This window comes from Tyto alba, unplaced genomic scaffold (genome assembly GCF_018691265.1).
Source record: "Tyto alba isolate M040663 unplaced genomic scaffold, T.alba_DEE_v4.0 Super-Scaffold_7, whole genome shotgun sequence".
Classification (NCBI taxonomy): domain Eukaryota; kingdom Metazoa; phylum Chordata; class Aves; order Strigiformes; family Tytonidae; genus Tyto; species Tyto alba.
The window spans coordinates 16,897,142-16,917,132 of NW_024881328.1; the positions used below are offsets into that span (position 1 = coordinate 16,897,142).

The following is a 19,991-nucleotide window of genomic DNA, read 5'->3' on the forward strand; positions in this document are numbered from 1 at the left end:
TCTAACAGAATGGTAAATGTAACTGTCATTCTAACATTCTTCTCTTTGCTTATTACAACTGTACAGTGCAGCAAACATTTAAGTTTCAGTGTTTGGTCAATAAATCTCGTTGATTCCTCTCAAGGCTCCTTAGCCCTTTTCCCACAGTTGCATTCACCTCCTTTGTAAAATAAAAAAATAAAATAAAATGAAGCCCTGTTCTCTGAACTTCAGATACCCAAATCTAATATAGGTCAAGGATGTTTTTGTTACCACACCCATTTTTTTAACCTCTCAGTGCCCTTTGATCAAGGGCTGTTATTAAAACTGCATAGGAAGAGCTTTGCTACAGCTGATATTATCTGCAGCACCAACAGCAGAAACCTGAAACATTCATGCTGCCAGATGACACAACATTGAGCTTCTGCAAGGCACTGCAAAACTTCTAAAATAATCTTAATCTGCGTAAAAATGGACTGAAATTAATGAATTTGGCAAAGACCAAAATAAAACATCTGAGAACTAAACATTTCATATCCTCCCCAATACAAGAAGAAAAAAAAAAACGCAAAAAAAAAAAAAAGAAACAAGAGAGGCTGTGATCATTGCAAAATCATTACAACAAAGGAGTTACTATCCTAATATCTAATATAACGTGGTAAGAATTTTAATATTGTGCACCGTAAGCCTCAACACATGGGGGACATTAGTATTATTGCTGAACAAAAAAGCAGAGAACACTGAACCCTTCTCTTTTCAAGGATGTATTTTGTGTATTCCTACACTGTACTTACCCCTAGAGTATTTTGAGTATATTCTACTACTGCACTAAGCTGCAGCATATTATGGCTCCACAAATGCTGGCTGTTTCAACGCTTTGCCAGGGAAAAAAGCACACACAGGAACGAGCCTCTTCTAAAGAACTAGTTTAGACCTTAATACATCCATTCCTTTGCTGGAAGTTGAAGAAGGTCAAATGAAAGCTCCCTGTATTCAGTGCAAGCGGAAAGGTTTGTTAGAGTTCTTACTTGTGAAGGAGCTTATTAATTGCAGACTGAACACATCTCCCACACAGGAGAACACTCACTTTTCTAATGTTCCATTTCACTGAGATGAGTGATGCATTTCACCATCGTTATGTATAAACTTCCCCTCTTTATGAATATTCAGGCTCCAGCAAAGTTACAGAGGAAATTTGCAACAGTATAAAATAATTATTTCCAAGTTCATGCTCAAATCCTGTAGAGAACAATTCTGGGATATCATAAGAATAGTTTAATCAAATTGCTTCTGTATCATATCAAATCTACAGTCCACATATACCATAGACCCTCACAGTCAAACACAAAGAGAAATTAAATTCAACAAGTCTCAAGCCTGTTTGTGTATATTCTTCTTTTAGAGAAAAATGTTAAGAATACAAAAATAATCTCTTAATAAACTAAATAATTTCACTTAAATGCAATGGGCTAGGTTTATAGTGCTAGTCATTTAACAGGTGAATTTTCTTCTAGGAATTCTCTTGCTGTGTACACTGAACTATATATTTGCAATAATCAAAATATATCTTGCACAAGAGGTTTGAAAAAAAGCTGATTTTATCTCCGTACAAGTTTTTCACAACCCCAAAAATGACCACCCAGTTACCAAGGAAAGAGGATATATCAGGAGAAAGCATTTTGGTTCAAATCTCTCCTCCCCCACAAAACTGGCATTCAGTTTTTTAATGAAAAAGCCATCTACATGTACCCATGTAAGTTCCCATATTTTAATGAAAGACACAAAAGTCAAACATCTTTGCAGAGAACAAACAACTGGCAGATACTCTTACATTCAATTCAAAACAAAGTATTAAAGAGGTCATTTCTATAGCAGCAACTTGATTCCACAAATTTCACTTCTTACAGAAAACAGAGTCATCACTTATTTTTTATATTTTGATTAAAGTTATGAGACACTGGAACACTTGCCTTATAGTGAATTTAAAAAGTGAGAAATGACAAATATACCCTCTTCAAGCAATATATTACAAGATCTCAATTTTTTAAAATAGAGTTTCTGCATTGATCACAAAAATCACACCTGTTTTAGAGATACTGATGAACAAAATTGTGCTAACATTGTAAGACAACACAGTATGGATAGAAAGCATTTAACTGGTCAATGAAGGATTCCAAATTTCTCCTTTAACAGTATTGCACACTGCAGAAAGCACTGCAATATACACCACAGCTTCTGCTTCAAAATTTTGCAAGCTAAATTACCGAATCTATACTGTTTTCCATCACTGTATGTTAAAGCTTATTATCTGATGATTCTATTATCAAATTTAAGTTGCAGCCAGCTTATCTCCATCATGTCATTATATCTGCAAACAATTCAAAACATTCCCAATATGATATATTGTATTAGTTTGAAACACTAGTAACAGTACTCTGCCTTATTTTTAATTCTTTTCAGAAAAATGCCTACTCGGTCTTTAAAATCATTATTGAACACAAATGGCGTAGAGCTAACAGCTACCTCAAGGGTTACTGATGCAACTAGTAACAACAGAGATTTAAATTACCTTCTCCTCAAATTCATCCTGAATAGGTGGCTTCCAAAACATTCCATCTCTGCCTACTTCATGTCAAAATAAGTATTTCTTTATACACTTCTGAACAGGATTCATCATTACTTAATGCCTGTGCAAATGGAGAATTTGTATTTTATACCTTCCCTTCCCAAGACACTGAATCTTTTCAGGGCAGTGAGTGTTTTCAGAGAAGAAATTGCTATTGTACAGCCTTTCAAGTTTTAAATATAAACCAATGAAAATCAAGGCACTCAATAGTTATGTATGAGCAAGGAAAATTATATTACTGAGAATAATAAGCTCAAATCACAAAATAAGATTGTCAGCAAGAGTGCAACTGGGAATAAAGTAAAATTTCATTCTTTTACAACTTCGGCTTGAACTTGCCAGAAAGAAGCTTTTTAAGCATTTCAGAATTTTTTCCTTCTGGTGGTGAGGGCCATTTGTCATGATCTGAAAAAAACAAATAAAACAACATACTTAGTTGATTGAGAAATCAAGCATTTTACTTTTGTGTCCTCCCATGGTCAAATTCAATCACTCGAAGGGCATTATTTTGTAGCCCATTTCTTACCAGGTATTTCTAGGGTGTGGCTATATAAACTTTGGCCACCATCCACAACCATGGTTATCCCAGTAATGTAAGAAGCAGCTGGAGACAGTAGGAAACACACTGCAGGTGAGATCTAACAAAAGAATGACAATTTTAATATTTCTTAAACTGCTGGGAATTGTTCACGTTAAAGATGCTTGTAAAAACTTTTACAGGAAAGACATAGCAGCATTTCCTACTCAGTAATGAAAACTGTAACAGTCTTAAAGCCATCTTCCCAGCCACAAACACCAAATACATAATAGACAAAAACCAGTAAACTCTCAAAGATCAGCATCGGATGCTGAAAAATCAAACAAAAAAATTGACCAGTTTACCAAAGATGCATATTCTTGGTGGAAAAGAGTTAAGGACTGTTATGATACACTTTTTTCACATTACTACTCATTCTGACTCCCCGCTAGAACTCAACCTTTTCGGGAACTAATGTCTACTATGAAACATTTCAGCTGTAAGAGGGATGTAAATTAAATTTTCAGTGTAACAGCAACTACTGGTTAAGTCTCCCACTTGGTACTACTACACATTACTACAAACGTTTTTATTTTTTTAATATTCCATCACAATGCAAAATTAAGCCTTTTTTGTTCTCCATATAATGAAGTGGCTTCAAAATAGAAACACAGAAGTAGAAATATCACAAATGTTCTGAAATACATTACCTCCTCAGGAACCGCTGACCTCTTGGCAGGAATCTTTGGTATGCTTTTCAACCACATCATTGTACCTTGTTCTCCATAGTTTGCAACAGCAGTTTCTGAAAATACCAATCCCTATTTTAAAACAGAATAGTGAAAATTAAGTTCTCTTACATATGGTCAAACTGTGATCACTGTAAAATCGTCAATTTGTCATGACTGGGATTTTCTGTTGAATTAAACTATCTAAACAGCACTTGAATGCAAGTTTTTAAATTTAATGGAATAGTATAATTTGTACAAGAAGTTAATTTGGCTGCTAGCCACATCTCTATTCAAGCACAATAATTCATATTATTCTAATTCTCCACTGTCACTTCAGTAACCATAAAGTGGAGAGTAAAAAAAGAAGATACTCAAAGACTATTCTGAAACTACAAGCATTTCATATTAGCTTACAGCAGAAAACTACAAAGCCCCAAGAACAAGCTCTCAGTTTCTTGTAATCTGCAAAAACACTAGATTGATTTTATTGTGAATTATGGAAGCAGACAGATTTCACACTCGGAATTCAGACTCTCCCTACTTAGCTGCTATAGGAATAGAAAAAGGTGACTGTCTGTTCTAGTGATCATATAGTCCAGTTTAGACTTGAGAGGGAAATGAAGGCTACAGCAGTGGGAACACAAAGTTACACAGATTAGTTATAGCAGAACCTCTGGGACACATTTTTAAGTAAGATAACAAAATTTGAATTCATCCATGGAGTATATGCTAGCATTTCTAAGATATCTGTGAAATGTGAGTGAATGTATTTTGGGAGCTAAGGAAGCAACTCACATGTGAAACTATTTTTTCAGAATGAACGTTCATCTCTCTGTGTACCCATTCCCTACATGTTGCTCTTCTCCTTAAGGCAGTAACAGTTTTGTATGGTTAGCACAGACCTAGTGTGTCCATAAAGGTGACAGAAGGATATAAAGTATTACTGTAACTACAACATGGGGTTTTGTTACCAGCATGGTAACAAAGCTAGCAAATACTTCTGAAAAAGCCAAACCACTGAATTGTTTGCTTGTCAAAAACTTCTTTTGACATGTGCTATTAAGTATACTTAGTACAATTCATTAGGTAATTAGCATGCCTGAAAAATATACTCACATAATAACACTGTCTTAATTACTTACTTCCCCAAGACATGATAAATCAGAAAAAAATAGATGAACAGGAAAAACAAGCCATTAGATCTTAATATTTAACAAGTCTCCAGATGAATTGGGCCTCACAGAGATTATGTAAGAGCCGCTATCTGAATGATCATCATATATCTGCCATTAAACATTATGTGCTACTCCAGAGAAAGCGAGACAGATGTTTTAGGACAAGAGGCACAACAGGATATACTGACATCCTGCAAAGATAGTAGAAGGATCTTCACAGGAACCAGTTAAACAAATCTGACACTAAACTATACTGTGAGATAAGGTAAATTCCAAATGTAGATGTATCTAGACAAAGTTTACCTTTCCTCTTTGTTTTCAAGGGAGTAAATGTGCAAAAGAAATTGTGGTTAAGAGTGAAGATTATACAAATCACAACAGATCACACAATCTACAGCACCATGAACTACAAAATATAGCTGCTCTTTCCATACAGGTATTTAAAACAAGGGTTACACACTACCTACTTCCTCAGAAATGTCTCAGGCATATTTTAGCTGACCTGTATAGTGGTTTCCTGTCTGCATGTATTGATAAGAAAAAAAAAAAAAAAAAAAAAAAAAAAAATCACAACACACATTTTTTCATATAATTTATTTGAGAAAAGGTCCACTCCAAATACAGCCTTTTTATGCCTAGAACTAACCTAACTTAACATGTGGAAGACAAAGTAAAAGACATTATGTGATACAGTCAGAGATTTACAAAATAACTTTGTAAACACAGGGGAAAATTATCACTATCAGCATATTTAAACCTCAAATAGAAGAAGATTTGTGAACTCAGAAACAATGTAATGATTACTGAAACACAAAGCATTTGGTAATTTTATGTCAAGGGTTTGTAAGACTGGTCATGGACTCCCAGGTATCATTAAGCTACGAAAAAAAAAAAAAAAAAAACAAAACCAAACAAGAGTGCCAAGTCAAAGCAGAAAGCAGAAGTAATTTTATCCCACATCTCTGGCTTGTCATCCAAACAGTACAAAACACACTCAAATGACCTGAGGAATGTAGATGAGGTAATTACAAATAAATAAATACATAAATAATTCACAAACAGTTACAGGCTATAGATTTTAAAATCCCTTTTGATCTGAAAGTTTTAACCATGCACCAGTATGATGACTAAGTTTAATCAGACTGTTTGTTATTACTTACAGGAGCAACACTGTTGATTCTTACTCCACTGTGGGCCCATTCTAAAGCTAAAGTCTTGGTTAGGTTATTCACTGCAGCTCTTGCAGCTCCTGTATGCCTACAGAAACAAGAAAGCAAAAGAAGCATCTGTTCCCTCAGTTAACAGTGCACAATGTTAATTCTACCACAGTCTCACTGAAGTAGTCAGAGTAGCTTTTTGTGGCTTTCTCTCTCTCAGAGACAGAGATATTTTCTAGTTTCTAAGTTTGACCATAGCTTCACGGTTTAAACAAGTTATGCTATGATTTCCTGTCATTTCTGGAAATACTTATCTCTTCCCCAGCGTGGCATCATGTCAGCTACATTCTACTGCAGCAGCAGGCTTATAAAATGAAAAACAACTGGAGACAGAGTTCAAATTCTGTAAATCTACAGAAGCTAGACTGCACAGGTAGAGCAACACTTGGAAGGATAGTGGTCTGAAAAACAGTTTAGATCTTCTGACAAGCATGACAAAAATCAGCCACTATTCAAAAACTGCTGTAGGTGGATGGAGATAGAGACCATCACAGAGAGAGTGATTTCGTACACCTTGCTGCTACAGGAAACTAGTCTGAAACGATTACAAGCTTGAACAAATGCAGACAAAATTACTGCAGTGATGAACAGTGGACAGTAGGACTCAGAGGAAACTAAGGGAGTTTAGTTCCTTTAGCCTGGCAAAACAGATTTAGAGGAGATATATACAGTACCTTCTTGAATACGAGGAAAGGAATAAGAAAAATTTAAGAAAAACATTAAAACCCCCAAGTTATTCACGTTTACAACTGAAATAAATAACCTCCATGCACACTATAAGTAAACAAACTTTACCAGTTTAACGTTCAAAACTAATACTTACGAAAAACTGTATTGGATCATTTTTGTCATGAGTGGTGGCTGGACTTATAAAAGCAAGTCTTTTCAATAGTATGTTTCTAAAACAAGTACCAATTCAACAGGAATTTAATTTGAAAGTAGTTTTGTCTATCCATTTACATCCACACATAACAGTTATTTGGGAAACCTTTTTCCACTGCTATTCAGAATTAAGTTTTTAATCTCTTGGTTCAACTCAAATACAGCTTCAGCCTATTTGCTGTGACAATTCAACCAGACCTAACCAGAGTGGAGAAACCCAAATAACTGTAGCTTCAGCACCACCCTGTGGATTTCTAAATGTATTTTGTACTGCCAAGAACAAGCTACTGAGAAAATATTATGCTGTTCCTTAAAAATTTTAAATTTTGAAAACTTTCAACCCTGAATCAGGACAAAGAGAGGTAATGCAATGTTGGCTCAAATTATATTTTGATATCTTCTTCAATATAAATTCAATTTAAAAATAAAATAAAAGGTAGTTTCAAAGAAGGAGTTCACATTTTTCTCAGTTAATAAACTGTCAAAACTTCAACATTTCCTTTCAAAATTTTCTTTGAAAATAAAATAACTGAAACAGTTTTCTGAACATTATTTCTCTTTCAACAAATGAGAAATTTTTTTGAGGAAAAGTTGCAAATTGAAAGATTTCTGCTCACCTCTATTTTGAGAGTAAAGAAATTTGAACAAATATAGTAGGCATAAGGATATGGAAAGGATGCTTCATTTTCACGCAGATATCTGTGATCATTTGGGTCAGTATAAAAGAACTACAAATGTGGTGATATTTTTGTATCCATGAGCCTTCTCCCAGTCACAAAAACTTGATAGAACTGAATAGAACCGATTCTCTGCATCAGAGACCTTCAAGAAAGACGGCTACGAAGTGAGCGTAGAAAGGAAGATGGGAAAGGCAGGCATCAGTGACCAGAAAGACAAATCCAAAACCTGGTAAATATGCTAGAAATTTTCCTCCTACTCCCAGTCCAACTCCCAGAACTCATTACACCATCAAGACTCGTAAACTGACATTATCATTGGAAAACAGGTGCCAAATTCTTGCAAACCCTCCAGAAATTTTGAGAGAGAAGTAAAAGTTACATTTCAGTGCAACTAGTCTCACTAGTATACCATTCCCAGTGACAGTTTCACTGGCAAGTCTTGCTTCATAGTTTCATACAAACAAATTGACAGAGACCAGAGATGCCATTTGCTCCTGTACTCTCTGCTGAATTAATAAGCGATCCCCCACACATACAGCCAAGTGATACTATGGGTCTCTCCTGACCTAACTACTTATTTCTATATTCTGCTGCTGCCCAGTGCACACCTTTCTAAAATGAAGCATTTAGGAGCAATTAGTACTTCTAGGGGAAAAACAAAGGAAAACGTAAAAATAAAACATATATTACGACATTCCAGGAAACCCATTTCTCACGGCAGCAGTAATGTTGACAATGACTCCTCCATGTTCCTGCATCCAGGCATTGTACACTGTATGAAGGAGGAAGATAACCTATAAATACCAGAAGAAATGCATACAAATGAACTTGCCAACTGGAAGTCAAATTTGAAGTGTTGACTCCTATTACACTACACATTTCCTGTGCAGATTTAGATAACCAATCTGCTCTTTGTACCATAGCCTCACCACTGGATTGGGGAGATAACAGGTGTGGTCCAGGTAAGGCTCAATGTTTGTCAAGAAGCCTTTTGGTGGAAATCAAGATTTCAGGCTTCCACATAAATTACCTTCACTTCCATGTTCTCAATGCTATCTGAGAATTATATACAAATTTAACTTTAAATTTACATCCCTGATAAGAGAGAAATCTTTTCCTGTGCTACACACAGTGAATATAGGCCACAGAATTAAGTGGTTTTCCTATAGTCTTTGAAGTGCATATCCAACCTAAGTGACTCCACAAACCTGGCCTTAACCAGAAGATCATACTTGCCTAAATGTATGTTTGTATATATGAACAAATGTAACGTACAGTTTAATCTAAAGCTTTAGATGAGATTCATGAAAACAAATATCCACTGTCAGATAAGTGCATGAAAAAAAGGTAGGGAAACTTAACATTTCTTGTCTTCTGGCATTGATGTAAAAACCAAAACAAATAAATGAAAAATGCTTAATGTTCAGTCCTTACCTGCTTTGCAGCAGTAGAAGGTCCCTGTCAGGTTTGTGTCTATCACAGCATTCCAGCCTTTAGCACGGATGGCTTCAGAAGGACTTGCGAACTGGCCCCCTCCGTTATTCACCAGGAAGTCAATCTTCCCATGCAGACTCAGTGTAGACCTCACCAAAGCTTCTACCTGAAACAATATTTGTTGCTGTAGTATGCTGATTAAGCTGTACACCCAAATCTCATTCTCAGACAGTATTTCATCTCTCATCCTTTTCACACATAGAGAGAAGGTATCAGCCTTCAGAGAGACCAGAAGATTGGTATGACAGGTTTAACCAGACAAGAAGGATTGGGCTGAGTCCATGTTTACTTAGGAAATCTTCCTGGTATAATGCAGGTGCTACATAAAATACCAGCACTGAAAGAAGAGGAGGATTTAAGCTGTCAAAGCTTTGTAAAAACAAACACACATGAAAGCCTGCTACCTAAGACCTACTAAGAATCTCCTGACGTTTTTCACAAGGATAGGGGTGTTCACATCAGATGCTGGAAGAGTTCCATATAAGGTAGCTACTCTGTTTTTTTCATCTGATCCATATACCCAAGCATTTTAAATAGGAAACATAAGTCATCTTATGAAGTTTCAACATTCTTATCTACAAGTTTTCTGCATTCACTAAAGTTCTGGTGTATGATTTGGCAACAGCCAATATTCTTACACAGACCAAGAAAGTTAGTTTGTTACCCTACAAAACACAAACTCTAAAAAGATCTGGAAATACTACAAGTTGTCTTCTTTAGCAAAAAAAAAGGTAAATATTTGACTAATATTTGACCTTCTCTCTATAAGCAGCATGAGTACTTATGATTAAGAGCACTGTCTGGCACTATTTATCTTTGAGTACTCTGAGAAGGTATTAACAGCAAATAGCAAGACACTGTATTCACTCACTCAAGGAGCTGTCAGTGCAGAAAAGGAGTGGCTTAAATTCATATGGAAGGGAACAGGTTCTGAGAATCTAAACCTAGCTCTAACACTGACCTAATCTGAGCTACAGACTGTAAACTAGATCTTTTGCATTGTCTTCTGTTTTGGAAGTACAACAGGCTTGCCACATACTCACACTAAACACAACAATTTCTGGAGGGGAACATATTTCAAAGCATCCAAAGATTTTACAGATACCAAAGCTGATGTATTTTTTCCCTATTACAAAACAGTAATAACAACTCCATAGAAACTGCTTAATAATTTAACCTTTATCTCAAGAAACAGGGAAATGGGACAACATGACTGTTTCCTGCATACATTACCTACCATAACTAGATACCATGCATCAGTTATTCCTACTCAAGCATATATAAAGAGTTCATCTAGCATCTGTGGTCAAAGAAAACACAGACCAAAAAAAAAAAACCCAAAATAAATAGCAGGAGCAATGCTGCTGCTGAAACAGATTTGACAAGGGGAAGGATATCAATGAGCTTTCCTCTGTATTGAGTTAGCAGTAGAAAACATCAGAAATAAAAGAACAAGCAATGCATGATTTGTTGTTGATGACCTCTTCCCTGGAAGCGTTCAAGGCCAGACTGGACAGGGCTTTGAGCAACCTGGTCTAGTGGAAGGTGTCCCTGCCTGTGGCAGGGGAGTGGAATGAGATGATCTTTAAGGTCCCTTCTAACCCAAACCATTCCATGATTCTATGATCTGTATCTCATCAAGGGTGTCACCAACTCATTCTCTTAAATAGCTGTCTTATAGCTTTTGCTGCTAACCGTTGAGGATGGTTTAGCGGGTTAGTATGGATCCTGTAAGGAGGCACCTCTCTGAAGACGAAAACCGACACAAACATATAGTGACTGAAGCCTGACTGAAAATCTAATGCCTGTTAAGAAAAAAATGCCTTAAGAAAAGACTTTTGATACCTAAATCACCATCTTTAAGTTCTGAATGTGATCTTGTTCCTCACATCAGTCACTGCAGCTTGTGGGATCTGAGGAAAAAAGACACCAAAAAAACAAAACATCTGTGATAGCAATCCCAAAACCATGACTTCTGAGAACCACCACGCCACAAAGACTTCCAGGTTTGCTCACAACCAGAGAAAAGTAAGTTATGTCTCACTAGGCAGCAAAAGTTAAGTTTTTCTCAGCAATATTAAACTCTTCTCCCTGTCAGCCTGAGAATCTTGCTTTGGATATTGTTCTCAATAAGTCACTGAAGTATGAGCTCATTTACAGAAGTGAAATGGTTTCAGTACAAGGAATGGTTGAACAGACTAAGTGTATTCAGACTGGAGGGGGGGGGGGGGGGAATAAAAAACCACAAAAAACAGAGAGAAAGAAAGAAAATGGAAAACTCTAAGAATCATTTAAAAAAAAACAAACCAATGAGAAAATAACAGAAGAAAAATCCACTGAGAAGAGATATTACAAGCAAGTTTTCAACAGGTGGAGAAAATCAGCTATGACATATCAATTCAAAATGGTTCACAAGTTGTATCTTAAGAAGCTCTGTTGTTGTTCCTACTTGTCACACCATATTCTCAGGGCAATAAAAAACCAAAACAAATGCATATCAGTTCTGCTTTCTGAAAGCCAGCGAAAGCTAGCAGGCTCTCCAGTGACAGTTCAGATGGCTCCAACTGTAGCAATCTTCACAATGTCCTCTGTGTTGCAGAGAAAGCATCATTGCAGTGTTTCTCCCAATTACAATAAACGTGGTGACAGCAACCACCAGCACAGTGAGAAAGAGGGTCTGGTAGAACACATTTAAATCACAGTGAGAACTAAAGAAGATTCCTTTCTATTCCTAAATATTAAAAATCCACATAGAAAATGTGAAAAAATTCATAAAAAAGCTACTAAGGACTCTCTCTGGAAGCAAAGCAAAACTGTACAATGTAGAGCTAACAGTTTAGGATGTTATTCTGAAAAAGACCAAAAAAAAAAAAAACAAAATTAGGCACTTCAGCCATAAGGAGAAAACTGGAGTTTTTCAATAAAGACCTTTTTTGTGTGACTGCAACTCGAAAGTATTATGCAGTAGCAAACTTCCACAAATCAATGAGATGACAGTACTCACTGACACAGAGAAAAGGAACAAATGTCCACATGCATTTATAGGTCACCTTGAACAAAACTCAACAGGCAAACTGTCCACTAACGAGTGTTAGAAATTTGCTATTTGGGGACCAGAACTAGTAGGCATTCTTGCACGGTGATAACAGGTATTTTTACTTTGTATTATTGCTGTGTTATTTCAAAGTACGACAACAGGAATCTCTTATCCACAGCTCCCCACCAAGCCACAGGCTTCACACAGACAGGCATCAGGTATTTAAAAACCAAATGAGACTATGCTAAGCTATGAAGTTGATTGGAAAAGAAAAGGTACTAGTGAACTCAGACACAAGGTAAGTGCTAAATAGTACTGTATTGAGTCCATCTCAAGGTGTCGTTTGTCAGATCTTCAAGTGATTGGTTTTACCCTCAAGGTCTGATCCAGCAGTAGTTGTCGCTGGAGCTCAAGTATGGAAAGAGGACACTGTGCATAGAACTACGAATTGCTGATTTCAAGAGCAGTGGCCTACTAAAAGTACAAGGTTTTATGTTCCACTTACCAAGATATGTCTTCTATTTATCTAGATGCCAGTTAACGAAAAGTTTGTCCAGAGCATACAGCATAAAGGCTTTACAAGGGCAAAAAGCTCCTCACGTCTTTCTTTCCTCCATCAATAGATTTGCCGTAGCTCAACATTTAAGACACACAAATGCATGCTTTCCCTTCCCAACACCTACAAAGATAAATAGAAATCTCTTTCATAATGGAAGAAGGATGGGGTCTCTCTCCTCCACTCTGGCCACTGCTACACTGAGGCACTGGAATTAATTAATTAGACCCTTGGATTTTGGAAAAAGAGCTCAGTTTGAAAAGACACACACACACACAGAAATGTCCAGCCTGCATCTCAGCAAGAGTAAACTGACCTGCTCTTGTTATATTCAACACATTATGTGGGCAGTGCTAGAAAATATCCAAATAATTAGAATCACTTCAGCTTCATAATCACTAAGAAGCCTTATTGCCCGCTATATACACTCCAGACCACAGGAAAAGGGACAGGCACATGACCACTGCTTCAGGATAAGGCCCCATGAAGACAGAATATAGAAACCTCAGGTACTCTTACTGGAATCCCAGAACCCTCTACTCTTCCATCTTTAAAAACAAAACAGGTTTGTTATCCTTTATAAAACACTCAATAGGAAGCTAGCCAAAAGCAGCAGCAGCAAACTCGTGACAGAAATAAGCCTGACAGGTTATGCAGAGGTTGAAAATCCTCCATCAAGCAAGATTATTTCTTGCACACTTAAGGAAAAGTAAGCTTTCCTAGAAAGCAGGAGGGCCTCTGAGGATGAAGATTAAGAGACTTAAAAATGTGAATTCATTAAGCTATTCCCATGATATCTGTCATCAAGCTTCTGCAGCAATTAATTTACTGCAGCTTCTTTGACTCTTTGCAGGCCAGAAAGAGCTCTACCAGAAATATTGCACCATATGATGAGAGATTAATCTTCTAATGATTGAATTTTACAGATCCAAACTAGGGCACACAAGAGGAATAAGCTGTGACATCTTCAAAGCAGGTCAGATACTTTAAGATTGGCAATAGGAGGCCAAAAAAAAAAATCATCTGGCAATTTTGAAAGCACTTTCATCTTTCTTAAGTCTCCTCTATTCAAAGGCCCTCCCTCCAGTTTGCCTGATTATAAAATTAAAACCAGGACAAAATTCATAGGGGCCTTTAGAGAAATGCAGAACAACTGATGGAGATGGAGGGATGGAAAAAAAAAAAAAAAAGCCATGCTACAGTAAGAACAGACAGCTTGTTCCTACAGGTGACCACAGTGGCTTCCTTTAAAAGAAATATTGACTCTTAGAAAGATTTCAGTGAGATGTCAAGGAGAAGGATATACACTAAATGAATTATGTAGTTCTTCAGGAAGCTTCCTGGGCTTTGTAGCTTGTGATGGATCAGTTCTGACATCCAAGGAGGCTTGAAGTCCTAAGTTTTTTTTCCCTTGTTGAAACATTTATAAGGTTTTTCTCCTTCACACGTTCTTTGGTACCAGGTATAAGAGCTGAGAAAGAGGATGCAATGACTCACAGGGAATACTTGTAGAGGCTGTCTTCTCTACCCAACAATGTGCTTCTGTGAATTTCTGAGGAAAATACTCTTCATTCATGCTAAGCTGAAAGCAGACAATGAGTTGTAAAGCTATTAATGAGTAGCATACAGAGCCAACACAGTTGTACAACTCTTGTTTCTTTTGGGAGAGAAGCCAAAAGTTTAAATGCACTCTCACCCCATCTTCCACTGTAAACAGCAAGCTACTCCTGTATTTGTGAAAATGCTGAAGTGAGTTATATTGCTGTGTTGCCTCTACTCAAGATTTACTTCCTCAGTTAGAAAAATCCTTCACTACATCTTTTACTGATCCCTGTTCCTAAGACTCCAAGTCCCAGGCACTATATTTTAGATTAAGAATGGAATAGGTTTTGAAAGTGGATGTGCAATGTTCTTTGAATAGAAGTAAAGGCCCAAAGGTACTCTTCCTTTAGCCTTCATGAGGCAATCAAGTGCAAATTAGAAAAAAAGTATTCACCTTTGCTGCTCTTAGCAAATATAATAAATAAGCAATAATAAGCAGTGGGCTGTGGAAAATCTGCCATATCTCTCAGATCTAAGTTCTGACAGTTTTTATCAGTATAAATTACTGATTCTGAATTTGAGTTTATCTAATTTCATTTCACAAACACTGAGCACCTAAGGAAGTGCTATCCTCACTACAAATTTAAAAGCTGAAAACATGAACCACACATTTCTGGTCCAACAGTAATTTTAGAAATTAAGTAACAAGTGACCAGGATTTAGCAATCTTTGAGAATCTCAGCATTAAAGAGATAATGGAGGAGGACAGGGCCAGAAAAACAAGAGCTGAATAACAAAAATCACAGGATGTCTCTAACCTGTAAAAATATCTGGTCTTGGAGATAGGCATCTGGAATGGGTAAATATTTGTTTAGTGGGTACATTTAAGTTCTTATGTTAACATGCAACAGAAATTTTACTCCTTATTCAAAACTTCCACAAAAGGCTTACAAAATTTTCATAGCGATTTTTTTTTCTAAATAACACAAAACACTGCAGTTTCCCTTAAATTATTTTTAAACTGATGCAAAAATAAGATTCACCTGCAGAAGGTTATTAAGGATCTCAGAGTACTTTCTGCAAGAACAGTGACGTGAAGGAAGGCTTAAACCTTTTCTCTCTCTTTACCTCTTTTCTTTCTTGCAGCTTTAATCATGTAAGTTGACCTCTGTCATCTGTCATAACCTATTATATCACGCTGCTGATGTTAGTAAGTACAAACCTAAAATTCACTGGTAGGTGAAGTGACATAGTGCAGAGCCTCAGGGTTCATCTCTTTCAGAAGAGAATGTCTAACTATATCACCATAAATATTTAATGGCACGAGCTGTTCCATGAGGGAAGAATTTTATTTTTTATTTGCTTTATGGTTGTATATTAGGATATTTCCAGAATCTACATAGCTACTGTAGGTCATTAATATTTCTTTAAGTTATGCTAGAATTTAACAGAGACTTTGAAAGGTTAATAAAAATGCCACAATCAGTGATTACTGGAATATTTTCTAGCTGTCTTCAAGAAGTTAAAAGTCCAACCTGATGCTGAGCTTTAAAATGTTTAATTACCCAGAGTAAAAAATTAGGAGGTAAATGCAGACTTCTGAAAAACCTGGATTAAATAATTTTGCCCTTGATCTTCCATTTTCTGTAATATGAAGAAAAAATTCAACTGGGATAATACTAGAGTTTGTAATGAGGCACACCTCAAATTGTAACCAAAATTTGAAACATGGCTAAAAATAATAGTATCTGTGGGGTCTTTTTGCTTTAATACAAGCAAAACTGACAATTCAGGGCACTTGTGTCAAGTCACAAGTGTTGAGATTCCATGATATGACTTCCTGTTTGAAGGAACTATTCTGAGGTCTCCATCTTCACAAGTTAACGCCTCCTCACTGCTGTTACAGAAATGTGACACAGAACCATGGTAAAGGGGCTCCGGCTCAGCTGTAGAACATGCCAGTTTCAAGGTCTGCTTCTCCCAGAAATGTCTGAAATAGCTATGCATGGTCAGAAAAATGTTTGCAATTACAAATTCTTTCCTGCTTAGGTGGCTAACAAATGGTCTTCCCTTGGAGAGAACATCTTTATCTAGATGAATGTAACAGTGCTTTGCTGCATCTTTCCCCTGATCTACACCACTTCTGAGAGGGCCAGACAAGACCTTTGGAAATCTGAGAATTTATATACACAATATGCTTTTGACACAGTAAGCCCCAGAACAAGATCACTATTCTTTACCTCATCTTCTTTGCGGATATTGCACTTTATGGGAGTCACTTTGGCAGGACTCATGGAAGAAAACGTATTATTCAGTTCTTCTGCAGCAGCTTCTAATCGCTCAAATTTACGAGAGGCAATAACAACACTGCAACCTGTAGAGACAAAATGAAACATCCTTCAGCTAACATAGTTAAAATTACAGTTATGCTAGTTTTTTAATAACATCGTGGAGATATCTTGTAGGATGTGCATTTATTAGTCACTGACTAGAAGACAGCATTTAAGTTCTTGCAAGACAAAGAAATGACTGATGTCAGTGCTTCTTAGCAACAAGATCCCACTGTGCCAGGAAAAGAGCAATCAAAAAAATGTCCACAAGGTTCCCTGTCCTTCCTGCAGAAGGGAAGATAGCCTGTGAGTTGCAGAGTCAGCAAAGTAGCTGTCAGACATCACTTTTGCTGCCTCTGCTCACAGCTGCCTTGTTTATCAATTACGCAATTTATAGATGTTTCAGCAGGTCTTGATTACAAAAAAACAGCTTGCTCCTAAAACCACAAAAATAATCTTACTGCGCTGTGTGCCTGGCTGTAATTTTGATAAGCAGTGAGCAAATGTAATGTTCTGCTTTTTAACCCTACAGAGTCTGAAGGAAAGGATGATAGCCTCATGAGATTAATTCCTATCAGCAGGCTACAGATGGCAGGAACAGAGGCTTCCCCATGGCACTGCCACACGCTGTAGAATCATAGCTCTGAAAAGAAGACGAAAAAAATATGCAGGAGCTCAAGCCTTCTGTTTTTTTTTCAGCATTTGGAGGCAGAAGGACTCATTCTGCAGAGAAAAACAATGCAGGTGCCAAATGGCAAGCACCCACACTACAACCAATCTAGTTTCCTCCGTCACACCACCAGGCTTGGGACAGCTTTAAGTCTTTAGCAATTGCTACTACATAGACTAAAACAGACTACACCAAATTAATTCCTAGTGCAAATCCAGTCGGCATACAATTTCATATTACAGATAAGCAAATTACTAGCTTTCACTGCCAAGAAGGCATGGAGGTCCTGCTCCCAGTTCCCTCCTTCCATATCTCAGCACCGCAGCAGAAGCCATCCCTTCTTCATAACAGCTCTACTGCTCATCTGTTTTAACATAAACCAATTCAACACCCTCAACCAGCCAAAAAAAAAAAAAAAAGTTAACATCTTGCCAGGTGTTTTTTTTTTTCTTTGTTGCTATTTTGCTGAGTGGAATTTGGCCTCTCGTGATCAAACAAACACCAGAATCAACTCAAAATATCTAGTGGGAGTAAAGAGCAGCAAGCTGTTCATTTGGCTCAGGCTGTCTTATGAAACTATGCATAAAACTAAAAAAAAAAAAAATATATATATAGAGAGAGAGGGGAGTTGAATTCTTCCAGAAGGAAGTGCTGTAACTGCCTATCCCTAAGAAAGGCAGCTTCACCTTCAATCAGTGGCCATCTTAAAACAACACATGTAAAAACTTTAGTCTCTGACTTCTGATTTTTTAAATTAAAAACTCCCATCACTTGCACAACCACCTGACTAATGCAGAATAGAGTTCATAAAGTGGCACACACAATTACCAATTAACACAAAATACTAAATCACAGTAGCACAGTAATATTTATCAACTTAAGTGTTTATTAATACACACACTGATATAGAATAAGGCCAAATAAAAGGCTATATTTTTGCTAAATATGCTAACTGGGGGAGGGGGAGACTCCAGCTCACTGAGGAACACTTGGTACCTACAGTAGAAACCGACACTATTTCACTTTTTTTTCTTCAAAGAATGACCAGACCATTTCCTGACAGGGCTGGGGGAAAAAGGGCACAAGTTTACAGAAGAAAGGTTTGAATCTGTCCAAAAGGCTTCAAAGGAGACTGGTTATAAAAACAATATGCATGACAACTATCATTTTGTCACTGCTCCTACAGGCACTCTCTGTTCAGCCAGCCCCCACTCCAAAAACAAAATACAACCTAAAGCGCAAGGTATATATGGAAATAGTTCCCACACATCTTGTCAGTAGTAGCTGTCAAGTCTGCAGGTAAGGAAGGTTGCTCAGACAGACTTAAGCCATAGCTCTTTCTTAATTTTCTCATGTGTGCTTTGTAGAGATCTGCAGGCTTGTTTTCTGTTTAGGATGTTATGGACACGGACACCTTAAAAAAAAAATGCACAGTTCCCCTGTAATACAAAGGTAGGAGAACTAGCCCTCACTTTGGCTCCACAGAGCAAGTGGAAAGCTGGGGTGACAAAGGCCAGGAGAGGCAGAGATGTCTCCCAGCACGCAGCCTCAACAAGGAAAGCTCTTTACTATGCAATGCAATGAAATGGCATGGTGCACATTTCACCAGCGCAAATCCCAGGGAGCGTGGCACCATGAGGCATAACGCTAGTGCTGGTATTTTGAAGACAGCAAATCCAAACATAATAAACATTATCTGAAACCAGACTGATGCTGATGATCCCTAGCACTTACACTGACACCTACAGAAAAGGTGCTGCAAGGTGGACGACTCAGAAGACTGCCTTTCACTCCAGAATATACCCCTTCTCTGTAATCAGCACGGAAAGAAATCCCACAAAGTCCACGCTGAAGATATACTTTAACTTCAGGACATTTCTGTCACAAGCACTGAGAGAAGCACCATTTCCTTAAGCTTACTGTGCAGAAAACAGTTCAAAACCATACCAGTCCGGCAAGGCTCAGTTCAACCACCAGATAAATCCTCCAGTTAAGCAAGATGAAAACTTACTTAAGAGGGAGTAGGAGAGAAAGGGTCCGTGTTTAATATAACCTCACTTTGACGGCCGCATTTAAAACAGCGCATCTTTTAAGTGCCAGCGGGCCAAACGACATGGCCCCACATCAACCCCACCTCGTTCCCTTCCCTATTCACCGACTCCCGTCACAGCGCCTCACCCATAAACCCCTCACACACCCACCCCCTAAGAGCTGCCCACCCCCCAAAACGCACCGCACACACACCCTCCCCCCCCCCCCCGAGCACTCCCCGACCCGCTCCCCTCAAACTTCCATCCCCCGCCTCCACCTCACGCCCAGCCCAGCTCCCCCATCACCCGCCGGGGCTCCCTGCGGACCCCTCCTCTCCCCCCCACCCCGCGCCGCGCCCACCTAGCGCCAGCAAGTCGGCGGCGATGGCCTTGCCGATACCGGTGCCGCCGCCGGTGACGATGGCCACCCGCCCGCGGAACAGCCCGGCCGCCAGCAGCCCCCGCGCCGCCGCCATTTTACCCCCCCCGCCTTCCCCTCACACGGCGGCGGCCGCCGCCACCCTC

The 19,991-nt window shown here is 38.0% G+C and overlaps 1 protein-coding gene across 1 annotated transcript; it reads right to left on the minus strand.

The window, feature by feature from the left end:
- Positions 1–1,733: 1,733 nt before the first annotated feature.
- Positions 1,734–19,950, minus strand: PECR (peroxisomal trans-2-enoyl-CoA reductase). Its single transcript, XM_042784290.1, has 8 exons — positions 19,828–19,950; positions 16,677–16,810; positions 9,242–9,407; positions 8,498–8,579; positions 6,189–6,285; positions 3,833–3,943; positions 3,132–3,243; positions 1,734–3,010 (listed from the first exon to the last, which is right to left on the minus strand). Exons 1-8 carry the CDS (start codon positions 19,940–19,942, stop codon positions 2,922–2,924), a joined length of 906 nt encoding a protein of 301 aa, XP_042640224.1. The 5' UTR covers positions 19,943–19,950; the 3' UTR covers positions 1,734–2,921.
- Between the last annotated feature and the right edge of the window lie 41 nt (positions 19,951–19,991).

Coding starts and splice junctions, on each gene's coding strand:
- PECR (XM_042784290.1), bottom strand. CDS start 19,942: ATGGCGGCGGCGCGGGGGCTGCTGGCGGCCGGGCTGTTCCGCGGGCGG. Junction 9,408..16,676: donor ATATCCGCAAAGAAGATGAG/GTAAAGAATAGT, acceptor ATATTGTTTCAG/GTAGAAGCTTTGGTGAGGTC. Junction 6,286..8,497: donor AATGGGTTTCCTGGAATGTC/GTAATATATGTT, acceptor TTGTTTCTGTAG/GCATACAGGAGCTGCAAGAG.